Source organism: Chlorocebus sabaeus, chromosome 25, assembly GCF_047675955.1.
Source record: "Chlorocebus sabaeus isolate Y175 chromosome 25, mChlSab1.0.hap1, whole genome shotgun sequence".
Taxonomy (NCBI): Eukaryota; Metazoa; Chordata; class Mammalia; order Primates; family Cercopithecidae; genus Chlorocebus; species Chlorocebus sabaeus.
Genome location: NC_132928.1, coordinates 82592841 through 82615806, shown reverse-complemented (window position 1 = coordinate 82615806; position 22966 = coordinate 82592841). Strand labels below are relative to the sequence as shown.

Genomic DNA, 22966 nt, shown 5'->3' with positions numbered 1-22966 from the left:
ACCTTGTGATCCCCCGACCTTGGCCTCCCAAAGTGCTGGGATTACAGGTCTGAGCCACCACGCCTGGCCGAAAATATTAATTTTAAAAAGACATTTAGATTAGACGAGTGGCACTTAGTAATGGTAATGCCAGTCCTTTTGCTAGTGCCTGGTTCATAATTAGGCATCTGACACAATTCTGGCTGTAAAACATGGATGCTTTTGGAAGGTTAGGGAAAAGGGAATTCCAGAAAGAGTTTCACTGTTTCCAAAGGGAGAGAGACATAGTCTCCCTCTGGATGTTGTGCTAAAATTGTTACCTCTATCTAAAACCCATAAAGGGAGCTGGCCCGGGGGTAGGGCCAACATCCCAAGGATGGCGGTTTAGAGAAATGAATAAAGACCTTACATCCCTATGACACTCACAGTTGAGACACTGACCACATTGGAATGTAGCCTGCCTTATTCTGGACTTGTGTTGTAAGATAACTTTCCTCAATGTTTAAGCCAATTAGCACCCAATTCGAAGAGACCTATCTTGCAGAGTAGAGGCTGGCAAACTTTTTCTGTGAAGGGTCAAACAGTAAGTATTTTGGGCTTTACAGGCCATAAATCGTTGCTGCAACTACTCAATTCTGCCACTGCGGCCGGAAAGCAGTCAAGAAAACAGGTACACAAATAAGCATGGCTGTGTTCTAATAAAACTTAAAGAACCTCTCTGGTCTCAGCCGCAGAAGCAAGGTGACGAAGGCAACATCATCATTTGGAAAGTGTCGCAATAAGATGCACACGTGCCGCCGCTGTGGCTCTAAGGCTACCACCCTCAGAAGTCGACCTGTGGCAAATGTGGCTACCCCGCCAAGCGCAAGAGAAAGTATAACTACAGTGCCAAGGCTAAGACGAAATGCCACCAGGACTGGTCGAATGAGGCACCTAAAAACTGTATACTGCAGATACAGGCATGGTTTCCATGAAGGAACACCACCTAAACCCAAGAGGGCGGCTGCTGCCGCATCCAGTTCATCTTAGGAATTTCAATGGTTAGTCATGCAATACATGTTCTGATTTAAAAAAAAAAAGAACTTTATGAATACTGAAGTTTGAACTTTACATAATTGATACATGTCACCATATAGTACTCTTTTGGCTTTTTTCAATCCTTAAAAAGAATGTAAAAACCATCTTCGCCTGCAGGCTGTACAAGGACAGGTGACACGCTGGTGTTGGTTTGAAGGCCAGGCTACAGTAGTTTGCTAATCCCTGCTGTAGAGGAAGCATTGGAACTGATAACATTATGGTGTTAAATAATTCTTAGAATTTTTACGAACAATATTAACAGAAGAGTACATATATCAACAACCATTAATACAGTGATGATTGTGCTTATTTGCAACTGGTTATACAACATACATCCCCACACTATGTTGTCAAAGAGAAAAGCATACCAGTTTCACTGAACTTCGTCAGAGTGCCCAATATCCATTTACTTGGCTTCATAATATGGGAGTTGCATCCATCATTTCAAATTCCAAAGGTAACTTGTACATTTCACAATAGGCAAGAGCTGATACTTCCATTTAATGGAATATATACCTTATTTTACTAAAATAGCTCCTTATCTCTCACTGTCCAGAATTCTAGTTCCAGCACTGCCACTAACAGGCGAGGTCACCTTGGTCAAGCCACTTAACTTCTGGGTCTCCCAGTTTAACAGTTCAGCACTAGGCCACGCATGGTGGTTCACGCCTGTAATCCCAGCACTTTGGGAGGCTGAGGTGGGCAGATCACTTGGGGTTGGGAGTTCGAGACCAGCCTAACCAACATGGAGAAACCCCATCTCTACTAAAAATACAAACTTAGCCGGGCGTGGTGGCACATGCCTGTAGTCCCAGCTACTCGGGAGGCTGAGGCAGGAGAATTGCTTGAACCCGGGAGGCAGAGGTTGTGCTGAGCCGAGATGGTGCCACTGCACTCCAGCCTGGGCAATAAAGAATGAAACTCCGTCTCAAAAAAAAAAAAAAAAAAAAAAAAAATCAGCACTCATATGGGGAAAGGCATAAAAACTGTGGCCTAAAAAGATGGCTCCAGGGACATCTAGAATTGCTCTTTGGGCCCCAAATGCAAAATGGTTTTGGGGTTAGACCAGGGCTGATGTGGTGGTGTAGATGCTCAATAAAGTTCTGAATGTTTTTGAAGGACAGAATAAATTAGAACCAGAGGAAGTAATGATAAAGTATAATAAGCACTGGAGTAAGAAGTCAGGCGTAATCTGAATTCTCCATGACAATCTTTAGTAAGTCATTTTCCCAATTGGGGTCAGTTTCCTTGTCTGAAAAATAAGAGTAGATTAGGATGCTGTCTATTTCTTCACCAATTTTAGCACTCAATGGATCTTTGAATGCATTCCATACAAATGTAATGTGTGGGGTCAAGAAAGCTGAGAACTACCTCCCCACTTGTCTGAAAACTGACTAGGTCACTTCTATGGTACTGATGCATCCACTAGACTAGAGGTGTTTCTCGAGCTTTTAGGTTCATATGAGTCATTCGGGATCTTGTTAAAATGCAGATTTGCATTCAGTGTATCTCTGGTGGGGCAGAGATAACACATATCTCACAAATTTCTAGGAGATGCTGATGCTGCTGGTCCACAAAACACACTTTGAGTAGCATGGTAACAGACTGTTAGAGTTGTTTGAAAGCTGTATTGTAGAAGCCATGAGGTAAGTAAAAAGGGCCAAGGAACTAAGCATTTCTGCAGAGGAGGTCACTGAAATAGCAGCTCGTTTTCTCCTTTACACCCTTCACAATTTCTGTGGTACCTAGATGCTGCCACTGCAACCATCTGCTAAGAATCAGAAAGCTGGGAAGCTGTTTCAAGTGCCAATTCTCTAGACCTTATTTTACAATCTTTTAAATTTCTTTCCTCCATTTTCTTTTTATGGTTCTTTAATTTTGACCTAGTTTTGATCTTCTGCTTGGGATTCAAGAATTGAGAAGGCAAGTAAGTGCCTATGTGTTATGTTACCAGAAGAAAATTTCAAGATGGAAGACATGAATTACTTATTAAAATAAGAGCCAGGAAAAAAAATTCAGCAAAAGAGAAACCTTAGCGACTAAGCAGCAGAAGTCTCTAGGCATTTACTTTTTTAAAGCGAAAGTTTCAGGCTGTAATAAAATAAGAAGAGACCATTATTTGTACTTACTCTCTACTCACTGCAAAGTAATGAATAGAATTACCATTTAAAACTGTGCAGACTCTCAAGTTACCAACTCTGGAAAGGTCATTCATACAAGATTGAAATACAATACCATATTTCATACAACACAAAAAATCAGAAAAGAAACGAATCAAGTTCGAACATAGTGGGATATCAAGTATAGTGGGATAGCAAATATTTATTTGAAGAACTTTTAGGATAAAATTTAGTTTACCTCTGATAAAGCTGAAGAAAAATGATTGCAGTTTTTATGCATTAAATGATAAGCATTGCCTTTGTATTCTTTTCCCAGTTCTTCTACAATTTTTTCTATATCATCTTCTAGGAAGTCCGTGCTCCCTAAAACAACAGCTTCTCTTAAAGAACAAAAAGAAAAAAAGAGAAAGAAAAATAAGGACGTAGTTGTGTCAAATATTTATAAAAAGCATGTTTAAATACTTGCTTATTTCCAGGAATATTATGATTGACATAACAAATCAGGGTTAATATAACAAGACTAAAAGTGAAACAAGATACTTTAAAAGTGCTATTTTAGTTTCTACTTTTCTGCAATAAATTCTTAAGTATATTACCTATGAATACTACAAAAGCACAAGTCATTTTCTTTATGAAATATATGTCCCTGCGTAAAATGTAATATTACAGTTATTTTCACAACTATCCGTAGTTATATTGTTAGAGAACCAGATCCCTGCTGCAAATATTCCTGCATAATCTCACTTGCCATTGAAGGGCTGGACATCATCTTGCCTAGAAACAAACTTTTATCTGTCACTGTGCCGCATTGAGACAAACTGTCAAACCTGACTAGATGTTTTCTAAAAACAAGGACCCTGGCCAGGTATGGTGGCTCACGCCTGTAATACCAGCACTTCAGGAGGCCAAGGTGGGCAGATCACCTGAGGTCAGGAGTTCGAGATCAGCCTGGCCAACGTCTCTACAAAAATACAAAAATTAGTCAGGCACGATGGCAGGTGCCTGTAATCCCAGCTATTCGGGAGGCTGAGGTGGGAGAATCGCTTGAATGCAGGAGGCAGAGGTTGCAGTGAACCGAGATTGTACCACTGCACTCCAGCCAGGATGACAGAGCAAGACTCCATCTCTAAACAAACAAAAATAAAAAGGACTCCAAACTACTACCTTGGAAAGGCGACAGACATTATCCAAGAGAAAGTGGAATTTTAGTCAGATAAGTTAGGCATCCAAGAAACCTGAAAATACTTAGAAAATTCTTTTATCAAGTAGTCTTGCCAAAAGAGCCCAAAGGAGTGGATTCAGGATAGTATCATAGCACTTCTGTGCGGAAATCTTTCAATTCAGTGATAGGCTAAGAGAACTATGAAGTTAGTAGAGGGCTTAATGTGTAGCTCTCTACTGAAGTTTAATGTTGAAACCCCATTTCACTGTCTGTTTTTCACTTGGCAAGCCATCTATTATAGGCCCAGAAGTTTAAAGCTCCTTGAAACTAACATTCTAAATATCACTCTTTTTTTTTTTTTTTTTTTTTTTTTGGTGAGATGGAGATTTACTCTTGTTGCCCAGGCTGGAGTGCAGTGGTGCAATCTTGGCTCACCGCATCATCCGCCTCCCGGGTTCAAGCGATTCTCCTGCCTCAGCCTCCCAAGTACCTGGGATTACATGCACATGCCATCACGCCCGACTCATTTTGAATTTTTAGTAGAGACGGGGTTTCACCATGTTGCCCTGGCTGATCTCGAACTCCTGACCTCAGGTGATCCGCCCACCTTGGCCTCCCAAAGTGCTGGGATTACAAGCGTGAGCCACTGAGCCCGGCCCTAAATATCACTTTAAATACAAACCTCAATTAAGGAATGAAAATTTGATTATTAACATTTATATTCTCATTCTCAGCAAACTATCACAAGGACAGAAAACCAAACACCGTGTTCTCACTCATAGGTGGGAACCAAACAATGAGAACACTTGGACACAGGGTGGGGAACATCACACACCGGTGCCTGTCGTGGGGTGGGGGCCTGGGGGAGGGATCGCACTAGGAGAAATACCTAATGTAAACGATGAGATGATGGGTGCAGCACACCAACATGACACATGGATACCTATGTAACAAACCTGCACGTTGTGCACATGTACCCTAGAACTTAAAGTATAAATAAAAAAAAATTATATTCTCACTGTTTTTATTACTCATAAGACTCCAGTGAACACTTACATCCATATATTTTAGGTTTATCATTACAGGTAATACATGTACCTTAACAATGGATTCTACGCTAATCAACTGTTTAGTTATTTCAAACGTATAAAGTGTCCCTTGCATTGGGACAATAAAGACATTTTTAATTTGCTAGGTAGGTCACAATAAAACGTTTTCTCCTTTCAAACAGGAGATTGAGGGGAAGAAATCATTAGAAAGGAGTTTCCTGGGCTGGGCGCGGTGGCTCACGCCTGTAATCCCAGCACTTTGGGAGGCTGAGGCAGGTGGATCACCTGAGGACAGGGGTTCAAGACAAGCCTGGCCAACATGGTGAAACTCCGTCTCTACTAAAAATACAAAAATTAGCCGGGCGTCGTGGCGCACGCCTGTAATCCCAGCTACTTGGGAGCCTGAGGCAGGAGAACTGCTTGAACCTAGAAGGCGGAGGCTGCAGTGAGCCGAGATCACGCCACTTCTCTCCAACCTGGGAGACAGAGTGAGACTCCATCTCAAAAAAAAAAAAAAAAAAAAAAGGAAAAGAAGTGGGTTTCCTGAGGCAAACCTGAGTTATATAAAATGTCAGCAATTTAAACAAAGTTAAAGAGACATTTTTAACTTCTTGGGTTTGTTTTGATTTACAGAATGAATTCTGTTTACCTGAAAACAAGCTATGGCACCTAAGACAGTGTAATAAAAATTATCCTCCCTACTTACTTAAATTTAAATGTTTCTCCTAGTTCAGAAGCATTTCCTGGGGAAATTTCAAATATTCCAGAAAAGGGGTAAGGATGGCCACCATAAGCAAATTCTGAAAAGAGAAAACTCATGATTTTTAGTATGTATCACATAAAATTTAACCAGAATGCTGAATTAGCTTTAATAATTGAGGACAACAGTGACACCATCTAAATATTTTTTAGTTTATAAAATGCTTTCACAAATATCTCACTTAGCTATTACTTGTATAAACAGTTGTCACAAAAGACCCAAAACTCAAATAACAGAAGACACTCAAAGATATTCTTGACTGCCATATTTTCCTTTCTTATAATGGCAAAAAGAGTGTGACTAACACACAAAGGTATATACAGTTCTCTCTGCATGTCTATATCATGCCAATCTAGGTAGGTGGTCAGTTCAGTGTTTCGCCACTTTCTAAATTAAAGTGATCTAATTTCAAACACATATCTTACTGGAGAAACTGTCTAGTAACCATGAGTTTCATGGTTTCTGGGATAAAGACTCTTGGTTTACCTTTGAGTAGGGTGGAACATTACTAAACCTAAAACACTACTCAATTCTCTTCATTTAAGAAAAAAATAAACTGCCAAATTAACACATATACCTACCCACCCTCTCATCCAATCTCCACAGCAAGTCTTTTAGCTAGGATAAACTATTTTTTGACTGTACATCCAATACAAACTGTACATCAGATACAAACTCTAGAAAACAAAATGGAGAATAATTTTAGATAAAAAAAATTCCTATAATTTTCTGTTATCTCACTTACATATTTTAGTGGCTAAGTCTTAGTAGACAAATTTAAATAATTCCAAACCATGTTTAAATCAACTTCATGACTTTAAAAATATAACCGTAAAAGGTCTTAGAACAAAGCACAGGAAAGAACAGGCAGATAATAAATTTACTTTTAATTCAGACCTGTCCAAAAAAAGCAACAATGTAGTTTGAGAAATAAAGTGGCTATTTTGAAATACAATTTTTAAAGTTTTTTAGTGACAAAATTTTACAAAATATTGTAGATTATCACGTTGGAAAGGGTAAGATTATATTTGGATTCTTAACTTTCTCAATTATAACAAGGAAAGTCATAGATCCATTCTTTTATAAAAAGCAATCACTAATTTTCAGAAATATATTAATATTTGATTCTAGCTTTACTAAATTTACAAGAACATGTTTTGAAACATGTTTCTAATTATTACTAAATTATTTTATGAAGGGGAGCAATCATTAGGCAGATAATAGAGCCATGGACTAGCATACAGGAATATTTGGGTTCAAGTTTTAGTTAATTATTAGCATTATGACTTTCAGCAGGTTTGGGCCTCAGTTTCTTCAGCTGAAAAATGGAGAAGATGCCACCTGCCCTTATCTAACCCACCATGATCATGTGGTCCCAAATTTGTAGCATTTTAAAAATGGTAATACATCATACAAATTCAAGAAATACACATGCAAATGTGGCAAAAGCCAAATCAACCAAAAGAGTAACCCCACAGACTATGATCCCACCCACGGCAATACTCCCAAGCATGAAACTTTCAGCAAGAGCCCCTCAGTATTTCTTGGGATTATTTGGTAGATGCAGACTTTCAAGTAAAATAGAGCTTTAAATAGCAGATTTGTATAGCAAACATTTAATATGCTAAATTGCACCTGGAAACAGGTAAAATGGAATATAAAAAAGAGTATAACCACCACACTGACACATTTAAGTAAATGAGTCTCTTCTTCATATTGGTTAAAACTGGTGTATAGTGTTCAGGGATAACCCTGAGTAAAGTGCAGTAATATATTCTAAGAGGTCACAAAGACTGCCCAGCTGAAGTGAACACAGGCATTTCTGCTATAGGGTTAGTTTATAATTCAAAAATGATAGATTAAATGAATCAGCAATGTGATCTGTCTTACGCAGACCATTACTATTAGTTACAACTTGATCAGGGGTAGATTATCTTGCATCAAGAGTAGGAATTAGAACAGAAGAAAAAAAACTGTTGAACACATAGCTGCTTGGTTTGAGTGATTCCTGACATGTTTATCCTAATAAAGAATAACAAGAATGAAGAGGGCTGAGTTAGTGACAAAGGGCATGATTAGATGTAATCATGGCCGGATTTGTTCAGCAATGTTTTTAGACTTCAAAAACTTATAGATTTTATAGACTTATAGGTCTACAAACCAAATTAATTACTGAAATTCCCTCAGGAAATTGGTATTTCAAGTCTGACACTTTGTATCACCAACCTTTCCAACCAAAATTATTGTTTTTATTATGCTATTTTCGAAGTGCAAGGTTTCTTAGGAGGTCCAATATATATGAGAACAAAACAAACTCTATGACAATCACAAAAGGAAAATATTTTTTAAAACATAGTATTTAGAATAAAAGATAAAGTGAATGAAGTGAATGTATACTCTTGTATTTTGAGTCCTTTCTCCCCAAATACATTCTACTTTGGGCATTTTTCCAAAATGCAGTATAAATGAATATGGGGAGATTTTCTTCTACTTTCTGTAATAACATATGGAAGTGGTTAAAAAAGGAGAAAGACCTATAGTTATGGTTTTGCAACTCCTTTAAAGTACAAAATCTTCAGAGAGTATATTTAGACTGTGTGTACACGTACCTCTGCCATAGACTTCAATTCCTGAATGAAAAACTCCAATTCCAATGGATGAGGTATATTCGTTCATCCAATACTAAGAAAAAAAGAAAGAAAAGTTTCAGAATACCTGTTCATTTACAACTCAACTCCACACTACAGAAGTGACTACTCCCCAAATTGTACACTCTGAAACTCCCATGATAAAGATCCAGTTGGTCCTATCTCTGTGCCTTTGCCTGTATCACATCTGGAATGCCTTCCTGGGTCAAAATGATTGTCGCAATTTGAGTATAAGCACATTATCTAAGCCTTATAGGGCAAGCAATACAATTAAAAGTTTGATCAGTTTGCAGGGCGGCGGTGGGGGGATATTATATAAGAGCTCTCCTGTTAGTGACTTACACACACACACACACAGTGTGCTTTCATATCTATTTTTCTCCTATCCTTAGCTTTTCTTCTTATTCTTTGGCGAGCTCCCTGAAAGCCGAAATATTTAATTCTTTTTCAACAAACATTTACGGCATGTATCATGTGTCCTGATTCAGCCCAAAGTTTGATAATGGTAATAATACAGGAATAAATAATGCACAAAGGTTAAAACAACATTCTTACTTCTTACCATTAGCATGAACAAAAACCTCCCAGAAAAGGTAGTATCTGAACTGAGTCTTTAGGAACAAATCAGATTTCCCAGTAAGAAAACTGGGCCATGGGGCCCATGGGGATGGACAGAAATGCCAGGAAGAGGGAAGAGCATATACATAGGTAATATGATAACAAATTACAGGAAATGGCCGGGTGCAGTGGCTCACACCTGTAATCCCAGCACTTTGGGAGGCCGAGGCGGGTGGACCACCTGAGGTCAGGAGTTCGAGACCAGCCTGGCCAACATGGAGAAACCCTGTCGCTACTAAAAAATACAAAATTAGCCGGGCGTGGTCGCACATGCCTGTAATCCCAGCTACTTGGGAGGCTGAGGCAGGAGAATCGCTTGAACCCGGGAGGTGGAGGTTGTGGTGAGCCGAGATCACGCCATTGCACTCCAGCCTGGGCAAAAAGAGTGAAACTCTGTCTCAAAAAAAAAAAAAAATTACAGGAAATGACTGTGAAAGGGGTTAAAAAGGTGAAGTGGAGGGGGTTAAACTGAGAAAAAGGTAAATGAGTTAAGAGCTCACTAAATGAACACTTAGGTAACACTCAAAAGTATTACAAACCTATTGGATTTCTCCCAGGTTAGGGGACAGATAATTTATCTTTAATTGTTCTAGGTTTATTCAAGTCTTAACCTTGGCTCCAGACCCCTAGCCAGTCTTTCCCAGACCTACACACGTTCTCATGCATTGCTGGAAGAAGCATAAATGAACAAGTCAGTATTTTTTTTTTTTTTCCTAAAATGTACCTGGGGCAGAGGTGGATAAAAATAACATAAAATGTACCTGGAAGAAGAATTAAGCAATAATAAATAAATATATGAAAAAGAACAAGGAATTTTCCCATCTAGAAATTGAAATAGTCATTAAAACAATATGGCACTGTTGCAGGAACAGATCCTGGTACAGACCCTTGTATATATAATAATTTGATATATGATAAAGGAGATATTTAAAATTAATGACAAAGCATGAATTATTAAAAACATGTTGCCAAAATGGATTATGCACAAAAATAAATTTCATGTATCTAAAAATTCCAGTGTGTCTAAAAATAACTATATAGGGATAGAAGGAAATAGAGTTTAAAAAATTTTACGTGGGAAAAGACAACCCAAGTAAAGCAAAATCCTAGAATTTATAGAGGAAAACATCAACAGATATTCAACATAAAAATGTACAACTTGGCCAGGCGCAGTGGCTCAAGCCTGTAATCCCAGCACTTTGGGAGGCCGAGACGGGCGGATCACGAGGTCAGGAGATCGAGACCATCCTGGCTAACCCGGTGAAACCTCATCTCTACTAAAAAAAAAAACTAGTCGGGCGAGGTGGCGGCGCCTGTAGTGGCAGCTACTCGGGAGGCTGAGGCAGGAGAATGGCATAAACCCGGGAGGCGGAGCTTGCAGTGAGCTGAGATCCGGCCACTGCACTCCAGCCTGGGCCACAGAGCCAGACTCCGTCTCAAACAAACAAACAAACAATGTACAACTTTTTATTTTATAAAACTACATAAAAACAAGATAAAAATATAAATAATACATAAGAAGAGAGAATCTGTGTGGATATAACAAAGATTCGTATGAGAATGTAAGTATCCCTCTCGATGTGAATTTTTTGAGTTCCTGATTTGGAGAGAGAGAATTTGGATGACAAGTTAGGAAATGAAGGATACTTTTTTTTATGTGAATCAATTTGATTTTGGAAGGAGAGTAGTAAGATTATATACAGTAAGGATTCTTCAAAACATTTACCCAAATCTATGTGATCCTAGAGTCTGGGCAGCAAAAGTTCAGATATGAGTATACTTGTAAATAAAAGCTCCATTAAAAAAAAAAAAAAAAAATTAGTGGCCAATAAACCTGAACTAACAATCTCAGTAGCAAACAGAAAAATACTAATTAAAACAATGAGGTACCACCCTTCTTTTACCTATCAGATTGGCAAATACTAAAAATACTGCTAATACTGGGTGTTGGGAAGGGTGTGGAAGAAGACATTGCACAAGTGTAAATCAACGACAGTGACTTAACCATTTCACCTTCTGGAATCTATTCTATAGAAACACTAGCATATGCGCAAAGACATGTCCTGGGACATTAACTGTAGTTGTCTACAACAACACTGAAAAACTGCAGTCTAAATATCAATAGAGAAATGGCTAATTATGATACATTCATATTATAAACTATCAATCAAAAAAAAGAGTAAGGTTGACTTGGGAAAATTAGCTGAGTTTAATTTTTAAAAAAGAAAAAAGAATGAGGTAACTCGATAGATATTTAAAAACCACATAAAATAAAAGGATCAAGTCATAATATGTGTAGCATGATCACATTTTTGAAAAATAAGCCTGAGGCTATACTTACATATTAAGTATGGGATGACAAAATAAAACTACCACCAATTGCAACAAAAGAAAGGTTTGAAGCACACAGATCAAACTGTTAACAATTTGGGGGAGAGGAGGACTATAATGCAATACTTTCCAGTTTTAACTGCATACATTCAGGATTGTTTGTTTTTCTACATTTGTTAAAGAGTATTATTTTATAATTAAAAATGTTATTTTAAAGTAAAACGCTATTATCTTAGTTTAACAGGTTTTTATTTGAATTTTTATACTACAGTAAGAGAATAGGTTGCACATATAAAAAATCATAAGCATAAGACTATTAACTGCAGTATTATTTATGTTAGTAAAATGTTGACAACAACCTAAATGTTCATTTATAGGGTCCTAGTTACCTAAACTATGATATATCTATATAATGGAATATTCTTCAGCCATAAAAAGAGGAGGAAGGGCTCAGTGTGGTGGCTTACACCTGTAATCCCAGTACTTTAGGAGGTTGAGGCGGGAGGACAGCTTGAGGCCAGGAGTTCAAGACCCCCCTGGGCAACACAGGGAGACCCAATCTCTTAAAAAAAAAAAAAAAGAAAAGAAAAGAAAAGAAAAGAAAGAAAGAAAGAAATTAGCCAGGTACCTGTGGTCCTAGCTACTCGAGAGGCTGAGGTGGGAGAACTGAGCCCAGGAGTTCGAGGTTGCAGTGAGCTATGATCACACTGCACTCCAGCCAGGGCAACAGAGACCCTGTCTCTAAAAAAAATTCAAAAAGTGTAGGGGGAGGGGTGATGCTCTTGAAGAACTAAGAGGAAGAGGAAGTAATTTCCAGGATATATTTGTTAGGCAAACAAAAGCAAGTTGCAAAATAATATATGGCAAAGACTTAGACTCCTGAATCTTCTCCTAGGCCCATCTGTACACTTACTTGTAAAATCAGGTTTTAGCAAAGAATCTTGCTAATTCAGTTCAGCAAGAACCCCCAACCCTTGCTATCTGATCACCTCCATATCTGGTCAGGTTCCTCATCCTCCACGATCCCCCGGTGATGTCAGATTACCCTGGCATATCTTCACAAAGAATTGTGTTAGGTTGGTTTAGCCAGAACCCCCCAACCCCTAATGTTTCCTCTTAGAAATTTTCCATCCACTGACCCTCCACCCTGCCCCCTGGCTGCAAATTCCCATTTGCCCACGCTGTGTTTGGAGTTGAACACAGTCTCTCTACTCCACTGCAAAATCCCATTGCCATGGCCTCTCTACCTATCACAATGGTCTTGAAAAGAGTTTGTTGGCCAGGTGCGGTGGCTCACGCCTGTAATCCCAGCACTTTGGGTGGCCGAGGTGGGCGGATCACGAGGTCAAGAGATCGAGACCATCCTGGCTAACACGGTGAAACCCCGTCTCTACTAAAAATACAAAAAAATTAGTCAGGCTTGGTGGCGGGTGCCTGTAGTCCCAGCTACTTGAGAGGCTGAGGCAGGAGAATGGCGTGAACCCAGAAGGTGGAGCTTGCAGTGAGCCAAGATCATGCCACTGCACTCCAGCTGTGCAACAGAGCAAGACTCTGTCATAAAAGAAAAAAAAAAAAAAGAGTTTGCCTTACTATGCTTTAACAAATATTACTGAGTTTTTAAAATTTTTTTGTATGAGAATGTCTGTATCTACACCTTACAGCCAGCAAACAACTCCTGCAGGCCAAATCTGGCCCACCTCCTATCTTTGCAAATAACATTTTATTGGAACACAGCCATGCTCACTTGTTTGCAAACTGTCTATGTGGCTTTTATGCAGAGTTGAGTGTGATAGATAACCAAGATATTTACTATCTGGTTATTTACAGAAAAAGTTTGTGTAAGATCCCTGTCATATGCTAATATCTTTTTTTTTTTTTTTTTTTTGCAAAAAAGAAAAAGAAGAAAAAACCAGAAAGTCATGAAAATAGTTACCTACCAAAGGTGGATGAAAGGGAAAGAGACAGAAGACTTCCTAAGATATCTTTTTATATATAATTTTGACATTTGAACCACGTAAATGTTTTTCACAAAGTTAGACTTAGAAAAAGAAGTGAGAAGTGAGGCCAGCTGGATTTCTTGGGTCGAGTGGGCACTTGGAGAACTTTTCTGTCTAGCTAGAGGATTGTAAATGCACCAATCAGCACTCTGTGTCTAGTTAAAGGTTTGCAGATGCACCAATCAGCACTCTGTAAAATGGACCAATCAGTGGGATGTAGGTGGGGCCAAATAAGGGAATAAAAGCTGGCCACCTGAGCCAGGAGGGGCAACCTGCTCAGGTCCCCTTCCACGCTGTGGAAGCTTTGTTCTTTCGCTCTTCACAATAAATCTTGCTGCCGCTCACTCTTTGGGTTCGCACTACCTTTATGAGCTGTAACACTCACCATGAGGGTCTGCGGCTTCATTCCTGAAGTCAGCGAGACCATGAACCCACCAGAAGGAATAAACTCCAGACACATCTGAATATCTGAAGGAACAAACTCCAGACACACCATCTTTAAGAACTGTAACACTTACCATGAGGGTCCGTGGCTTCATTCTTGAAGTCAGTGAGACCAAGAAACCACCAGAAGGAACCAATTCTGGACACATTTTGGTGACCATGAAGGGACAATCACCAAGCAGTGAGTACCACTGGACCCCTTTCGCTTGCTATTCTATTTTTCCTTAGAATTCGGAGGCTAAATACCGGGCCAGTTAAAAGCGACTAGCACGGCCGCCGGACTAAAGACATGGGTGTCAGGCTTTTTGGGAAAGGGCTCTCTAACAACCCTTGACTCTCTGGAGTTGGAAGCATTGGTTTACCTGGAACCAGCTTCCGCTTTTCCTGTATTTCTGGGCTGAGCTGAGGGTCGACAGAGAGGAAAGCCATTCAGCTTTGGGGTCTGACAAGTTGGCTGATCCTGCGGCCGTGAGCAGAACTAAGTCATGTCACCCACGCGAGACTCGCCCATCTATCCTATCCATGCTGACCCTTGCCTCCTGGGTCCTAATGCTTGTCAGACAAACTTCCTCTCACCTCTCTTCTCCGAGGTTAGTCCTGCTTCTAAAAACCACTCCCTGTCTCTGGTGCTTTTCTAGTTTCTCCTACAAGAATGATTTCTAGTATAAACTTCAGGACTCTGTTACCTTCTTTAAGCACCCGGTCTCACCAATAAGAAAGACATAATTTTTGCCCAAAGCCCCACTGGGGTGGGGCACTATCTGGAATTTCAGGATCCGTCCTCAGACAAGCAGGCCTAACAAAAGCTATTCCTGAAGCTAGGATATGGGGAGCCTCAGAAATTGTATCCTTCCTATTCATATAAGTGAGGACAAAAGGCATCACTCTTCCAACTCTGGAGATCCCCCCTCCCTCAGGGTATGGCCCTCCACTTCATTTTTGGGCATAACATCTTTCTAGGACACAGGTAATGTCCCAATACTAACAGGAGAATGCTTAGGACTCTGACAGGTTTTCGAGACTGCATCGGTAAGGGTCACTAAATCCGATTTTTCTCGGTCCTCTTTGTGGTCTAGGAGGCCGGGCAAGGGTGCAGGTTTTCGAGAATGCGTCGGTAAGGGCTACGAAATCCAACATTCCTTGGACCTCCTTGTGGTCTAGGAGGAAAACTAGTGTTTCTGTTGCTGTGTCAGTGAGTGCAACTATTCTGATCAGCAGGGTCCAGGGACCGTTGCAGGTTCTTGGGCAGGGGGAGAAACAAACCAAAACCGCAGGTGGTTTTAGATGGGAAACACTCAGGCATCAGCAGGCTCACCCTTGAAAGACATCCTAAGCCACTGGGACCAATTTGACCCATAAACCCTGAAAAAGAGGCAGCTCATCCTTTTCTGCACTATGGCCTGCCCCCAGTATTCTCTCTCTGATGGGGAAAAATGGCCACCTGAGGGAAGTATAAGTTACAATACTATCCTGCAGCTTGACCTTTTCTGTAAGAGGGAAGGTAAATGGAGTGAAATGCCTTATGTCCAAGCTTTCTTTTCACTGAAGGAGAATACACAACTATGCAAAGCTTGCAGTTTACATCCCACAGGAGGACTTCTCAGCTTACCTCCATATCCTAGCTTCCCTATAGCTCCCCTTTCTATTAACGATAAGCCTCCTCTAATCTCCCATACCCAGAAGGCAACAAGGAAAGAAATCTCCAAAGGACCACAGAAACCCCCAGGCTATCGGTTATGTCCTCTTCAAGCTGTAGGGGGAGGGGAATTTGGCCCAACTCAGGTACATGTCCCCTTCTCCCTCTCTGATTTAAAGCAGATCAAGGTAGACCTGGGGAAGTTTTCAGATGACCCTGACAGGTACACAGATGTCCTACAGGGTCTAGGGCAAACCTTCTATCTCACTTGGAGAGATGTCATGCTACTGTTAGATCAAACCCTGGCCTTTAAGGAAAAGAATGCGGCTTTAGTGGCAGCCCAGAAGTTTGGAGATACCTTGCATCTTAGTCAAGTAAATTATAGAATGACAGCCGAAAAAAGGGACAAATTCCCTACCGGACAGCTAGCTGTCTCCAGTATGGATCCTCACTGGGACCTCGACTCAGATCACGGAGACTGGAGTTGCAAATATCTGTTGACCTGTGTTCTAGAAGGACTAAGGAGAATTAGAAAAAAGCCCATGGATTATTCAATGATATCCACCATAACTCAGGAAAAGAAGAAAATCCTTCTGCCTTTCTTAAGCAGTTATGAAAGGCCTTAAGAAAATATACTCCCCTGTCACCCAACTCACTAGAGGGTCAACTGATCCTAAAAGATAAGTTTATTTCCCAGTCAGCTGCAGATTTCAGGAGAAAGCTCCAAAAGCGAGCCCTGGGCCCTGGGCCCCGGGCCCTGAACAAAATCTGGAGGCATTATTAAACCTGGCAACCTCGGTGTTCTATAACAGGGACCAAGAGGAACAGGTCAAAAGGAAAAGCGAGATCAGAGAAAGGCCACAGCCTTAGTCATGGCCCTCAGACAAACGAACCTTGGTGGTTCAGAGAGGACAGAAAATGGCGCAGGCCAATCACCCGGTAGGGCTCGTTACCCGTGTGGTTTACAAGGACACTTTAAAAAAGATTGTCCAACGAGAAACAAGCTGCCCCCCTGCCCATGTCCACTATGCCGAGGCAATCACTGGAAGGTGCACTGCCCCAGAGGACAATGGTTCCCTGGGCCAGAAGCCCCCAACCAGATGATCCAACAACAGGATGGAGGATGCCCGGGGCAAGCGCCAGCTCATGCCACCACCCTCACTGAGCCCCGGGTACGTTTAACCATTGAGGGCTAGGAAATTGACTTCCTCCTGGACACTGGTGCTGCCTTCTCAGTGTTAATCTCCTGTCCTGGACGACTGTCCTCAAGGTCTGTTACCATCCGAGGAATCCTGGGACAGCCTGTAACCAGGTATTTCTCCCACCTCCTCAGTTGTAATTGGGTGACTTTGCTCTTTTCACATGCCTTTCTTGTGATGCCTGAAAGTCCCACACCCTTATTAGGGAGGGATATATTAGCCAAGGCTGGAGCTATTACCTACATGAATATGGGGAACAAGTTACCCATTTGTTGTCCCCTACTTGAGGAGGGAATCAACCCTGAAGTCTGGGCATTGGAGGGACAATTTGGAAGGGCAAAAAATGCCCGCCCAGTCCAAATTAGGCTAAAAGACCCCACCACTTTTCCTTATCAAAGGCAATATCCCTTAAGGCCTGAAGCTCATAAAGGATTACAGGATATTGTTAAACATTTAAAAGCTCAAGGCTTGGTAAGGAAATGCAGCAGTCCCTGCAACACCCCAATTCTAGGAGTACAAAAACCGAATGATCAGTGGAGACTAGTGCAAGATCTTAGACTCATCGAGGCAGTAATTCCTCTATATTCAGCTGTACCCAACCCCTATACCCTGCTCTCTCAAATACTAGAGGAAGCAGAATGGTTCACTGTTCTGGACCTCAAGGATGCCTTCTTCTGTATTCCCCTGCACTCTGACTCCTGGTTTCTCTTTGCCTTTGAGGATCCCACAGACCACACATCCCAACTTACACGGTCGGTCTTGCCCCGACGGTTTAGGGATAGCCCTAATCTGTTTGGTCAGGCACTGGCCCAAGATCTAGGCCACTTCTCAAGTCCAGACACCCTGGTCCTTCAGTATGTGAATGATTTACTTTAGGCTACCAATTCGGAAACCTCATGCCAGCAGGCTACTCTAGATCTCTTGAACTTTCTAGCTAATCAAGGGTACAAGGCATCTAGGTTGAAGACCCAGCTTTGCCTATAGCAGGTCAAATATCTAGGCCTAATCTTAGCCATAGGGACCAGGGCCCTCAGCAAGGAATGAATACAGCTTATACTGGCTTATCATCGCTCTAAGACATTAAATCAGCTGCGGGGGTTCCTTGGAATCACTGGCTTTTGCCGACTTTGGATCCCTGGATACAGCAAGATAGCCAGGCCCCTCTATATTATAATCAAGGAGACCCAGAGGGCAAATACTCATCTAGTAGAATGGGAACCAGACGCAGAAACAGCCTTCAAAACCTTAAAGCAGGCCCTAGTACAAGCTCCAGCTTTAAACCTTCCCACAGGACAAAACTTCTCTTTATACGTCACAGAGAGAGCAGGGATAGCTCTTGGAGTCCTTACTGAGACTCCTGAGACAACCCCACAACCAGTGGCACACCTCAGTAAGGAAATTGATACAGTAGCAAAAGGCTGGCCTCACTGTTTATGGGTAGTTGTGGCGGTGGCTGTCTTAGTGTCGGAGGCCATCAAAATATTACAAGGAAAGGATCTCACTGTCTGGACTACTCATGATGTAAATGGCATACTAGCTGCCACAGGAAGTTTATGGCTATCAGACAACCGCCTAGATACCAGGCACTACTCCTTGAGGGACTGGTGCTTCAAGTACGTACGTGAGTGGCCCTCAACCCTGCCACTTTTCTCCCAGAGGATGGAGAACCAATCAAGCATGACTGCCAACAAATTATAGTCCAGACTCGTGCCACCTGAGATGATCTCTCAGAAGTCCCCTTAGCTAATCCTGACCTTAACCTATATACTGATAGTAGTTCATTTGTGGAGAATGGGATACGAAGGGCAGGTTCTGCCATAGTTAGTGATGTAACTGTACTTGAAAGTAAGCCTCCTCCCCCAGGGACCGGTGCCCAGTTAGCAGAACCAGTGGCACTTACCCGAGACTTAGAACTGGGAAAGGGAAAAATAATAAATGTGGATACAGATAGCAAGTACGCTTATCTAATCCTACATGCCCATGCTGCAATATGGAAAGAAACAGAGTTCCTCATCTCTGGGGGAACCCCCATTAAATACCACAAGGAAATTATGGAGTTATTGCACGCAGTACAAAAACCCAAGGAGGTGGCAGTCTTACACTGCCAAAGCCATCAAAAGGGGAAGGAGAGAGGACAACAGCAGCATAAGCGGCTGGCAGAGGCAGGGAAAGACCAGCAGAAAGGAAAGAGAGAAAGAGGCAGAAAGACAGAGAGAGGAGGAGACAGAGACAGAAAGTCAAAGAGAGAAGGAGAGAGAGGAGGAGACAAAGAAGGAGTCAAAGAGAGAGAAAGAGATTGAAGTAGTAAAGAAAAAACAGTGTACCCTATTCCTTTAAAAGCCAGGGTAAATTTCCGTCTACCCAGCCAAGGCATATTCTTCTTATGTGGAACTTCAACCTATATCTGCCTCTCAGACAGTTTGCAATCTATCCTTACTCTACAATCCCAAATAGACCCTTTGGCAGCAGGGACTCTCCAAAACCGCCGAGGCCTAGACCTTCACACTGCTGAGAAAGGAGGACTCTGCACCTTCTTAGGGGAAGAGTGTTGTTTCTGCACTAACCAGTCAGGGATAGTATGAGATGCTGCCTGGCGTTTACAGGAAAAGGCTTCTGAAATTAGACAATGCCTTTCAAACTCTTATACCAACCTCTGGAGTTGGGCGACATGGCTTTTCCCCTTTTAGGTCCTGGGACAGCCATCTTGCTATTACTCGCCTTCAGGCCCTGTATTTTTAACCTCCTTGTTAAATTTGTTTCCCCTAGGATCGAGGCCATCAAGCTACAGATGGTCTTACAAATGGAACCCCAAATGAGCTCAACTAACAACTTCTACTGAGGACCTCTGGACCAACCCCCTGGCCCTTTCACTGGCCTAAAGAGTTCCCCTCTGGAGGACACAACTGCAGGACCCCTTCTTCGACCCTATCCAGCAGGAGGTAGCTAGAGCAGTCATTGCCTAATTCCCAACAGCAGTTGGGGTGACCTGTTTAGAGGGGGGAGTGTGAGGTGAGGCCAGCTGGACTTCCTGGGTTGAGTGAGCACTTGGAGAACTTTTCTGTCTAGCTAGAGGATTGTAAATGCACCAATCAGCACTTTGTAAAAACGCACATATCAGCACTGTGTGTCTAGCTAAAGGTTTGTAAACGCACCAATCTGCACTCTGTAAAAACGCACCGATCAGCGGTGTGTCTAGCTAAAGGTTTGTAAACGCACCAATCAGTGCGCTCTAAACATGCACCAATCAGCGCTCTGTGTCTAGCTGAAGGTTTATAAATGCACCAATCAGCACTCTGTGTCTAGCTAAAGGTTTGTAAATGCACCAATCAGCACTCTGTAAAAAACACACCAATCGGGGCTCTGTGTCTAGCTAAAGGTTTGTAAACACACCAATCAGCACTCAGTAAAATGGATCAATCAGTGGGATGTGGGCGGGGCCAAATAAGGGAATAAAAGCTGGCCACCCAAGCCAGCAGCAGCAACCTGCTTGTGTCCCCTTCCACGCTGTGGAAGCTTTGTTCTTTCGCTCTTCACAATAAATCTTGCTGCTGCTCACTCTTTGGGTCTGCACTACCTTTATCAGCTGTAACGCTCACCACGAGGGTCTGCGGCTTCATTCCTGAAGTCAGTGAGACCACGAACCCACCGGAAGGAAGAAACTCCAGACATATCTGAACATCTGAAGGAACAAACTCCGGACACACCATCTTTAAGAACTTAACACTCACTGCAAGGGTCCGCGGCTTCATTCTTGAAGTCAGCGAGACCAAGAACCCACTGGACAGAACCAATTCTGGACACAGAAGTACATCTCAAAACTGAAGTCAAGCAAAAACAAATGAACCTAGTTGTGTATCATATTGATAACCACACAGAAAATAAAAAAGAAATTAACTTCTGAATATAGTAATCTGTCTACATACCCTTACTGAGATATATTCTAAGGACAAAATGAAGTGCAAAGAAATCTCAAACTGAGATGTGTTGTTTATAGTGGTACTGGTGTAATTCCAAAACTTTGTATGTACTACAGGACGTGTATGTAGCAAGAGGTGTGCAGTTGCGGATGCAAGAGATCTAGGTTGTGCGTTCCTTATGAGAATCTAACAAATGCTTGATCATCTGAGGTGGAACAGTTCATCTTGAAACCATTCTCCCTCCCCCGCCCCAGGTCCACGGCAAAATTGTCTTCCACGAAACTAGTCCCTGATGTCAAAAAGGCTGGGGACTGCTATACTCTAGTACAGAACAAATGAGTACATATGCTGATGGCAGGAACCAGAGTTGTCAATGTAGTAGAGGGAGATACAAAACACGGAAGAGGAAATGGAAGAAGCCCACGTTACTGGATTGTAACAGGAGGCACACTGAAGTAGAAGCAATGAACATACTGTCCAGATCTTGGTTTCTCTTCCCAAAAGGAATCAGGACTCTGGAGAAATGGTTGATTCCAAGTTAGGGCAAAAATGTGTAAGGTGACAATTGCTCAAAGAATGATGGACACATGTCAAAATTATAGAGAAGCTGGCCTAAAAGCAGTTTTCATTAGTCAACTTTGGGAAGAGGTGAACATCAAAAATGATCATCATAATGGACTATAGCATATTGAATAAAAAGACACTCTCAGAGTCCACGGTAATGCTTAAAAAAAAAAATAAAATAAAGTAAAAGGGGGAAAGCTCTTGTTTTAATGGAAGAAAGCCAGCTAATACAAGTAGACGAAAGGGCAAAATTAGGCAATCACCATTTTGTTGCCACTAGTTGAGTCAGTTGAGTCATGGATGATAACACCATTAGAAGAAAGGCTGTTTAAGAATGATACACACACTGTCTCGAAGTGTCACCTCCTCCTCCCCCACCATTTCTCCCTTTTTGCACCAATGTCACTTGCCAACCCCCACCATTTTTCCTAAATAACAAAGAAAAAAGATACCTTTGCAATGGAAAAATACGTTGTATATCACCTTATCAATACTCAGTGATTAAACTGAGCATCATTAATAGTTGAACCAACTGATATTATGTGCCTCTGGATGTGATGAAATACAAAAGCTACATTTGCTTTGTTGGTTTTTCTGTCAAATGTGTTAAACCCGAAGACAACCATAAGGAAAAATCAGGTAAGTCTGGACTATGAGACATTCTACAAGAAAACTGGCCTGTTTTTATTTTTTAATTTTTTTTGAGACAGGGTTTGGCTCTGTTGCCCAGGCTGGAGTGCAGTGGCCTGATCTCGGTTTACTGCAGGCAGGGCTCAAGCCATTCTCCCACCTCAGTTTCCCGACTAGCTAGGACTCGCACATGCCACCATGCCCAGATATTTTTTGTAGAGACAGGGTTTCATCATGTGGTCCAGGCTGGTCTCAAACTCCTAGGCTCAAGCAATCCACCTGCCTTGGCCTCCCAAAGTGTTTGGATTACAGACATGAGCCACTGTGCCCAGCCAATGCTTCGTTTTTAAAAAAAAGTACCAGTGACAGCAAAGCCAAAAGAAGGCAGAGGAAGGGTGGGGCTACTCTTATGGCAATTAAATGAAGTGAATGAATTTTGATTGGATCCTGGATTTCTTGTAAAAAAACAAAAACATAAAAAGGCTAAAAAGAACCAATATTGGAACAATTGGGGAAAACATGAATATAGACTATATATTCAATAATATTACATCAATTAAAAACTTCTTGGGTGTGATAATAGTACTATGATTAGGTAGAAAATGTCTTTTTTTTTTTTTTTAGATACAGAGTCTCACTCTGTCACCCAGGCTGGAGTGCAGTGGCGTGATCTGGGCTCACTGCAACCTCTGCCACCCAGGTTGGAGCGATTCTCGTGCCTCAGCCATGCAAGGGGGATTACAGGCTTGTGCTGACATACCTGGATAATTTTTGTATTTTTAGTAGAGATGGGGTTTTGGCATGTTGGCCAGGCTGGTCTCAAGCTCCTGGTCTC

The 22966-nt window shown here is 41.6% G+C and overlaps 1 protein-coding gene across 2 annotated transcripts in view; it reads right to left on the bottom strand.

Moving 5' to 3' along the window:
• The window catches only part of DESI2 (desumoylating isopeptidase 2), a 63510-nt gene that overhangs the window by 14109 nt on the left and 26435 nt on the right, over nucleotides 1-22966 (bottom strand). For both annotated transcript variants that reach the window (XM_007990004.3, XM_007990003.3), the window contains exons 2-4: nucleotides 8757-8829; nucleotides 6094-6187; nucleotides 3415-3556 (exon numbers count right to left, since the gene is read on the bottom strand). In XM_007990004.3, coding sequence (XP_007988195.1) covers nucleotides 3415-3556; nucleotides 6094-6187; nucleotides 8757-8829 — 309 coding nt within the window. The remainder of the gene's footprint in view (nucleotides 1-3414; nucleotides 3557-6093; nucleotides 6188-8756; nucleotides 8830-22966) is intronic.